Source organism: Indicator indicator, chromosome Z (genome assembly GCF_027791375.1).
Source record: "Indicator indicator isolate 239-I01 chromosome Z, UM_Iind_1.1, whole genome shotgun sequence".
In the NCBI taxonomy this organism is placed as follows: Eukaryota; Metazoa; Chordata; class Aves; order Piciformes; family Indicatoridae; genus Indicator; species Indicator indicator.
Genome location: NC_072053.1, coordinates 34,588,196 through 34,597,223, shown reverse-complemented (window position 1 = coordinate 34,597,223; position 9,028 = coordinate 34,588,196). Strand labels below are relative to the sequence as shown.

Genomic DNA, 9,028 nt, shown 5'->3' with positions numbered 1-9,028 from the left:
AACTGGAAATAAGCAGAAGTGCCCCAGCTGCACAGGAATGGGTTCTCCTCTGCAGAGCTTTTCAAGTCCACCAGACAGGTAAGTAGAAAAGACATCTGCCGACTAGGGGAGTTCAACCAGCAGTGGCAGTGGCAGTGATTTGGACCCTCGTCATGCCCACATACTGTGTCACTGCAAGAGAAATTCAGTTACCATGGGTTACCCTATCAGTACAGGGACCAAGTGCCTCCCCTCCCAACAGCTCTATAAAAAGAATCTCTCCAAGATACCCCAGCGGCTCCTGCCTACCGGTGCAGACCGGCAGAAACTTGGACACGGGGAGAGAGAGAAGGCTGCCAGAGGAGGTGTCAGCATGCCGTCTGCTTTCCAGTTTCAATGCCACTTCGTTCTCATCTTCCTGGCAGCCTCCAAGGGGGAAACCAGATACCTAGAGGTGAGCAATGGGGTTGACAACTAAAGCAACTTACTGTGGTTTTAGCTACTCTCTTCTAACCTGTACTCCCAGCTTTTGAGCACTGTGCTTTTTTCTCTCTCCCCTCCTATTTTCACTCTTCCTACATTTAACTTACACCTGGGCAACATTAATGCAAGAGTCCCTTCACCCATTTATGTCCCCCGCTCCCCCCATTTGTTTATCCTCCTTTTTCTGGAACTTGCATTTTTTGCTGAGGATTTAAGAGACTCACCATGCACTGAGCTGCTGGGCTTACTTCATGGGTGCCAGGTTTGTTCCTCTCTACAGCAGGCTGGCAGCTTTCTGACTGCTCTTCCACAGCTGCACTGTTCTGGAGGAGGGATTTAATCTACTGCTGCCTATGCTTGAGAGGTGCACGGAGTGGGCTGCATTTCACTTTGTCCCAGCCTCATCTTGCCCTCTTTCCTTCACCAGGTGAGGGATGCTGGTGAAGACGAGCCCTTTCTACTCCTCAGTGAAGATTTGAAACGAGAGCTGTCTGCAGGGCAGATCTACCGGCGGTCACTCCGTGAGTTTCTTTGGTTCCTCTGGTAGGGACCAATGTAGGTGGGATAGTTCCAGGGGAAGCCTGGGGCTCAGGGAGGGGAAAGGGGCTATTTGACAGTGACAGAGCTGCAGGCACTTTTTGCAAGGAGGCGAAGAAGGATAAAGTGTTACGATCTCAGAAAAAAAAAACAAACACCAACATGGCTGAGGTAGAGAGAGTGAAACGGCGTTCAGAAAAGAGGTTGGAGCTCGGAGCTGGGGGTCCCCAATAATGGGAGGAGGATGAGGATCATCCACCTGAATCCTTGGCCAGGGTCACATCTCCAGGGGACAGGGAAGGTGGAAAAACTGTGATTAGAAAGAAACCTGAAGGAACAGGATTTGTGCGCTTGTGCACACACACACATGCGCACAGAGTTTTCTCTCTTCTCACTCAGAGATGCTTTGACATGACATCTTCCCCACACCTCTCCAACACATACTTGTGCTCACACCTGTGAGTTACTATACATTCTCTGATGCTCATCAGCTACTTTCTTCAGCTGGGCCTCCCTCCTCTTACTGCCAGCCTGGGGGTCTCTTGTTGCTCCCCATTTCCTTGCATCACAAGAGCTGGTGCTGGGTCTTCCTCCCCAGCAGGCTGAGGCAGCAGCTCTGTGTCTTTTTCTCCAGGCTGCATTGACATGCTGAGTATAGAGGGGCAGTTCACCTTCACTGCAGACCAGCCACAGCTGCACTGTGCGACTTTCTTCATCGGGGAGCCCGAGGAGCTCATCATGATAGACTACAACTTTGTAAACATCGACTGCCAAGGGGGTGATTTCCTGAAGGTAAGAAACTGGCAAATCCTGCTCCACTTCCCCTGCTCTCATCTGACATGTGAGACATTTGTTCCATGGGAAAGGGCATAGTGAATGCATTGTGCTTGTGTGTGCAGAACAGGCTTTCACAAAGCAGCTGCCTCTGGGATGGCTGTTTCTCTTGCTTGAGATACTTGGGGTACATCACACCCCTTGTAAAGCAAAGTCAAATGTGAGTTGAGGCTTTCCTCTTCAAACTGCAGCACTGGCTCTTCTGAACTCTTCCAGGAGCACTTCTGAGTGTCCATACCTGGGGACCAACCAAGAAGTTTGGTCAGTATGAGCTGAGCCACTTAGCCCCATTAGGAGAATTTTCTCATCACACTATGAATCATGCAAGCCCTGCAGACTATGACACAGCTCTCTGAAGGGCTGTTACTGCTCAAAACCCTCCACTCTCAGGTCACTTCACATCAGCTATTAACGAGTGGAGCACTGCAGACTTCTTCGAATGGTCCCTCTAGAGCTTTACAGGATGTTGGCTCAGAGCAGAGGTTCATGTCTTGGAGCCATTTATATTTCAGTATCAAAAAAACCTTACCAGCACATTTTGCTGGTATGCAGAAGATCTGAATTTGGTTCATGAAAGGAGAGGAGGCTCAACAGCCCCTGGCTGCTCCCCTCAGCTTTTGTTGTGCCCTTCATGCTGTGGTGGTTGTACACAGTGCAGACCACATCCTGCCCAGTGGAGAGCTGAACTCCAGGGAGGAGGATTATGAAAGCTAATTTCATCCCTTTTCTTGCCTCCCTGCTTTAAAGAGATGCTGTCTCCCTGCTTGATTTACCTGGGGAAATCCTGTCCCACTATCCCATTCTCCTGTCTGGGATCTCTCCCCACATCACTGCAGGGAGTCTGATTTCAGCCTCATGTGCCTGCAAAGATTTTGTGCCTAGACTTACAGTGACTTGTGAAGCTTAGAAAAATATGAAGAGATCTTTGAGCTTTTTATAGAGGTTTTCTTCCTTTGGTCATATAGCCCCACTTTCTACATTATACAATTGTATTTATACAGGCAGCTTTATTCTGGTGCAGTCTGAGCACCTACATCTCATTACTTCAAAAAAGATACAGTTCTGGCAAATGCAGAGACTGATCCTGCAGCTTGTCTGTAAGGAAGTCCAACACTTGCTCACATTAAGACCACAGGATCAGGTCCTTGGATTTTTCAAACTATTGACTGGAGCATAAAAGAGATTACTGGGTAAGAGTGGCTAGGAGGGAACTGAAAAAGCAAGGCATGCAATTGCACAGCTATGATAGAGTAAATACAGATTTATAGTTCTGACACACTTCTTACACATTTTGTCAAAGACAGAGAGAGCAAATTGTTGCTTATTTTGTTGTGAAAGAATGATTTGTAGAAGTTGCTGCTTAAGGTCCAACCAAGTAGGCAGCATTTGTTCTGCTTTCTAGTGGTTTGGATGAGCTGAAAGAATAGGCACAGGAGAGAGAGAGTAATACTTCTGCCAATAATTCCTCCCCAAAGCTGTATTGTATTACAACATCTGTGGAAAGCCTTTTGGACCATTAATGACAAGCTGCAAAACATGCAATGGACTTAATGCACAGAGTTTGAGAGGGTGACTTATCTTTCATTTGGCTTCCAAATCAAGCTGGTCAAAACCTTTTCTTAGTAACAATGAAATTGCAATAGTAAGAAATCTTAAAAACTATAGAAATATGATATTGCTGGAGCAAAAAGAGCTGCTTAAAAAAAAATGTCACCAAAATTATCACTAGAAGAAAACAAAGGTAGCATGAAAATCTGTGTGTATCCCTCTCCTAAATATGGATTGACACTTGAGTAATTAGTTAAATACTAGGGAACTGATAAATGCAAAGAATTTTTTGTTTTCATTGGTGGCTTTACCTGGTGTCAAAATAAAACAGTATCTGTAATGTTTCTGTTCTCTGCTAACAGTGTATTAAGCAAAACCCTTGTTTTCAATTATTGAACCCCTGTAGATATTTGATGGCTGGATACTCAAAGGAGAAAAATTTCCCAGTTCCTTGGACCATCCCCTTCCCACTTCCCAAAGATATGTGGACTTCTGTGAAAACAGCAATACTCAGAAGAGCATCAGGTCATCGCAGAATGTGGCAATGATCTTCTTCAGGATTCACCAGCCAGGCAATGGATTTACTGTCACAGTCAAGAAAAGTACCAACCTCTTTCGTAAGTCTGTGTTCACACCATCACATGGGCTTGAATTCAGGGCAGGAAGCAAACTGAACATATTAATTTGCATTGAATTCTCTTGCCAGCATTATCTACACTGACACAGCTCCAGTTGTGCCAGTAGAACTGTGCGCTCCTGCATGCCAGGGGATTTGAATCAGGCTCAGTGTGTGTCCTAAAAGAAAATTAAAAAAAAAAAAAAAAGTAAGTGAAGCAGAAGAGATAACTTAGGCATAGCTTCAATATTCAGGACCAGAAGGCTCTTCTTTTCAAACAGTATGCTATCCATTCTGTCATGTCCCAACACAATTTACTTGAACAAATGGTATTAATTTAGAGTTTAACCTCAACAATTTCTATATCTGGATTGATGATGAGGAAAAAAAATTGCAAAAAAGCTCAACAGCAAGAACAGTGTATTGAATAGTTATCTGATTGAATAGTTATCTGATAGTTATGAGTGACTTATGATCCCATGGATCTATTTTGCAAGTTATTTCCCTAAGCCTGTGAGCTGGCAAGGCACAAATCATGGCTGCTTTCATCATTTTCCCAAGAGGGGAAAAGACAATTATTGTTCAGGGTAGCCTGATTTATCTGCCTTACCATGGAGTGGATGAAGATGATGGCACATTTGCCCTGTCTTTATTCTGAGTTGTTCGGCCACAAGCCTGCAAGCTTGGTCTCCACAATGGTGTGGCTTCATTCTGTAGTTATTGTGTGCAGCTGATGGCCTCTAGGTCTGTGTGGAGGATCTGTAGGGTTGCAAATGCAGGTAAGTTGCTCCCTTACTTGAACTGTAAAATCAGCATGTACTTGCTCTAGTTTCAATGAGATGTTTTGCAAGGTAAGAAACTCCAGTTAAGAGGAGCTGAGTAGAACTTCAGGATTTCCTGGCAACATCAGGTGATAATCAGTCAAAGCTAAACAAAATCCCTGCATTCCTATTTAGCCTCCTTCAAGCTGGCAAAGAGTACAAGCCCCTCAACAACATGAGCCCCTGATATATGAATAAGGGCTGTGAGCTCTCCCATTGACTGCTTCACCCCTATCTTCTGCCAGACCTCATGTGTCCTCTTAAGCAACAGGCAGGGAATTTTTAGGGAACCCCAAAAAATGTGACATGCAAAATTCTCAGCATTTGGTTATAACTTTCAGTAATTAAATAGTATGTTCTTTGTTATTACTGAAAGTACATCATTATCATTTTGTTACATGCAGTAACGACTGCACAAGTAACTCCTGTGCCTTCTCCCACACTCCAGCTTGCAATGTCATCTCTCAGACTCCCTCAGGAAGGTTTACCATGGTCATTCCTCATCAGCACAGAAACTGCAGCTTCTCCATAATCTACCCAGTGGTGATAAAAATATCTGATCTTATCCTGGGTCATTTAAATGGACTCTTTTTAAAGGTGAGTTATTTGTTTCCTTAGAAATTACTACCACGTGCATTTTTCCCGGGCACAGGAGAGAAAAGGGGGTGAAGCAGGGGTAGCCTGTGGCAATGACTGCTAAGGCAGGTGTGCTTCAGTCCACATATGCACAGGCTGAGGGCTCTGGTTTCCCCCTAGACACTAGAGAGCTGGGTCTCTCTCTGTTGGTTTTTCCTCTGTAGTGTTGCAGAGGCAATACACTTATGCAAAGTATCATTAATGCATATACACTTTTCATTAGAAGGAAAGAACTATGCTCCCAGAAAGCTGTCTGTCTGTATTTAAACTAATGAAAGAAGCAACCACACAAACACAGAAAGAAGGCAAGGGTTAGATAGTCAGGTGTTATCATGGAGAAAATACAAACATGCTCACAAGATGATTCCCTGCATGCTGAGCATCCTCTGCTCCATCTGCTATGATGTATGGCACAGGGCTGGGATTTGGCTAAAGTGTTTGGTGCTAGGTGAAGATCAGACAGGAAAGGACAAGAGCATCTTGTGCCTGAGAGGTGTAAGAAGGTGCAAATTCCAAACTATCCAAGATCATAGGAGCAAGAAAGTTCGTTTTCTCCTGACAGTGAGACTGACAGCCTAGGTCCTTTACAGGAATTGTGAGCGTCAGAACAAACCAGGCTTTGAGAGATGGGCAAGTGAGGTGACTTATTCAGTAGTGGAGAGAAAAGGGACAACATCAGGAGGACAATAAATAAATCAGACACTTAAACAGCAGCATATGGGTGACAGCCCAAGGGCCACAAGGTATCTGCGTGAGTTGTTAGAAAACAGCATTTTCAGGAAAAGAACCTTTGTGGGCCTAATGTACAGTAAGCCATTGTCATCATACAAAACTATTCCTTTGGTTAATTCCTGCTTTAATTAAACTTTGCCAGAATAGTGCATTTTAGCAACACTTATTGCTTAAAAGTAAGTAAAGTGTAGTGCAACTTCAGTTCCTGCCTGCCAGACGAGTGTGGGCACACATGCAACTCATGACTATACTGATAATAGCTCTAAGCATCCAGAATCAGATTGCTTACCTGCACTAAAAGCAGCTGAGTCAACACCTTAACAACTTGTCTGTAATTTTCAGAGCCTACTTAGGTCTTTCTTTGGAATTCCTCTAGGAAATTAATTTATTAATGTCAAAATGAAGTATTTTTACTCAGGATGAGACCAGCCTGATTTCACACAAGTTTGACCACAGGGGACTTCTAAAACCTCCTCTTGGGTGTAATCATGCCTAGAGAAGTGCTATGTTTTGAAGATAAATGATAAACAATTTTTAATCTCTGCCTTTTTAGAAACCATCAGCAGGCTGTGCAGGAGTCGGAGACTTTGTGGAGCTGCTAGGTGGTACTGGCTTAGATCCATCCAAAATGTTTCCTCTAGCTGATCTCTGTCACTCCTTTCATGGGTCTGGTAAGAACTTCTTCCACTTACCTTTATGTGATAAAATAGTTAACCAAAGGGAGTCATACAGAGTCCTTGCATGTAGCAGAACAGGAAAACTAAGACTATTTTAGTTTGTACCTGGGCTGTGTGATACAGCACACTCACGACTACCTTCACTGGCCCTGCAATGTTCATTATTGAAAGGTTAAGTTATGTGCATTTTTTAAATGCTTGTCCAATGACACTTATGATTATCAGATTGTCAACAGATAAATGAGCCTGGAAAATCATAATAAATTAAGGCAAAGCAATTATATTTTCAGTTAAGGGTTTTTTTCTGCACTTAATGTTCCCAAAGCCTGCTTTTCTGCTGCAGGAATAACACATACCCCAAAAGTTTCAGAGGTCCCAGTCCCTGTTTTGAAACCTGCAGGAACTGTGTACCTGTTTGACTATCATGCCAGGTTGGCGACCTCTTTTTCCCCATAAAAATAAGAATTTCTATTTTTTCTAAGATTCAATACAGCAGAGTACAAAGTGTTGCAGCAATGCAGCAGACTAGCCCCTTTGGCATCTGTACTATTCCTTGGTACCATGAACGGGTGCACCAGAGAAGTGGCATTTCCACTGAGCTGAAGAGCAGGATTGTGTCTGGTGCGACACCCTGTGGACTCCCTTGCTGGGAGATCACACCACATCTTAATTGCCCAGGCACTGTTCAAAGCTTTTTCTGGCAAACACTAGTGCCAAGTCAATACCAAGCACTTCAATTAGAATAAAATGTGCTTTCCTGGTGGTGTGAAGGAGAAGAAATCCCATCTGGGCAGTTCTCACTCTCCCAATGACCCACCAGATTTCTCCTCCAGTAGGAAAGGTTCCCAAGTTCTCCAACTGAAATAGGCTTTGCCAAAATCCTGCTCAAATGGTTCATCTAAGGCAGTGGTTAGTGATATGCTTGATTCCTCCAGAGCAAGTCTGTATGTTGGTTTTGTCTTGGTGGGACTCTCACATACCTTTGTTACTGTGAAAAGCGTCCTTTCACACAAAACCACTCATCCCTCTAACAGGAAACATTTTGATATTGATGATTTTGGATCTCTGGGGTGCCTTTACCTTTACCCACTATTCATGGTATCTCACAGCAGCATACCATCTCAACTGCAAACACATACAGACCTCTGCATCATGTCTATCTGTTTATGCATGAGACTGCAGTGGGAAGGGAAGTGCATGGATTTGAATGAGTAGATGTTACAACACTGGATTAAATACCCAAACCACTGTACAGTAAAACTAAGAAATCCCAAAGAAGGTGTTCAGTCAGCAATACCATCATTGGCCAGTCATAACTACACACAAATTTGCTTTGTTTCCATAACTGTGTGTCTCAGTACTTCTGAATTCCCAACATTATGTATCTCTTTTCCCTCTATCTCATAAAGTATATATTTATATTTCCTTTATATCTCTTTTCCCTACCTAGCCCAAATGAAGATTGGCTGTGACAATACCGTGCTGCGAATGGTCTCCAGCGGCAAGCACATTAACCGTGTGACATTTGAGTATCGTCAACTCAATCTGCAGGAAACAGAAGACAGAAAGGAGAACAGTATTGAGGAATTCTGCTTCCCTAGTATCTGAGAAACCAGGATACAGAGTTTCACATAGTTAATGAAATCCTTTAACCAGCTGATGTTATCGAGCCTTTCTATGATACAAGCAGATTTCTTTTTTTTAATATAAATCAGTCATTCCCATGACAAGCAAGAAAAAATAATCAATATATTAATCTTTGTTATTATCATTATATTTTTTTCTGCATCATTTAAGCTAATTTACTACATCCAAAATCAACAGCAAGAAGGCTATATTTCCCATACAGATGTCCTTGATGTCCTTGATATCCTTTTATATCAAATATAAACAAAAAATAGATGGTGCAATACACTTTCAGTTTGCAAGAGGAAACCCAGCATTAGTATGTGTAAAAGCTACTGGTTTGTTTATGACTATAAATGTACTATTTATTTCTAACAACATGTTTTTAATAAAAATTTATAGCATGGAAACTTCCTTACACAAATCCAAACATAAATAAATGCATTCAAAGAGTTGGCAAAATGTTGTTGTGTTGTATTTTTCTGAAGGGCTCTGTTAACATTCTGGTTAAACTTCCTCATTTTTGTGCAGTTTTCTGA

General features: G+C 42.8%; 1 protein-coding gene across 1 annotated transcript; it reads left to right on the top strand.

The window, feature by feature from the left end:
- Nucleotides 1-271: 271 nt before the first annotated feature.
- On the top strand, nt 272-8,471 carry CRHBP (corticotropin releasing hormone binding protein). Its single transcript, XM_054397992.1, has 7 exons — nt 272-433; nt 890-983; nt 1,634-1,791; nt 3,788-3,998; nt 5,267-5,415; nt 6,740-6,857; nt 8,314-8,471. Exons 1-7 carry the CDS (start codon nt 353-355, stop codon nt 8,469-8,471), a joined length of 969 nt encoding a protein of 322 aa, XP_054253967.1. The 5' UTR covers nt 272-352.
- Nucleotides 8,472-9,028: the final 557 nt, after the last annotated feature.

Excerpts from the sequence above, each read along its gene's own strand:
- CRHBP (XM_054397992.1), top strand. The coding sequence starts at position 353 with ATGCCGTCTGCTTTCCAGTTTCAATGCCACTTCGTTCTCATCTTCCTG. Across the intron at positions 984-1,633 it reads GATCTACCGGCGGTCACTCC|GCTGCATTGACATGCTGAGT; the intron begins GTGAGTTTCTTT and ends CTTTTTCTCCAG. Across the intron at positions 1,792-3,787 it reads AAGGGGGTGATTTCCTGAAG|ATATTTGATGGCTGGATACT; the intron begins GTAAGAAACTGG and ends GAACCCCTGTAG.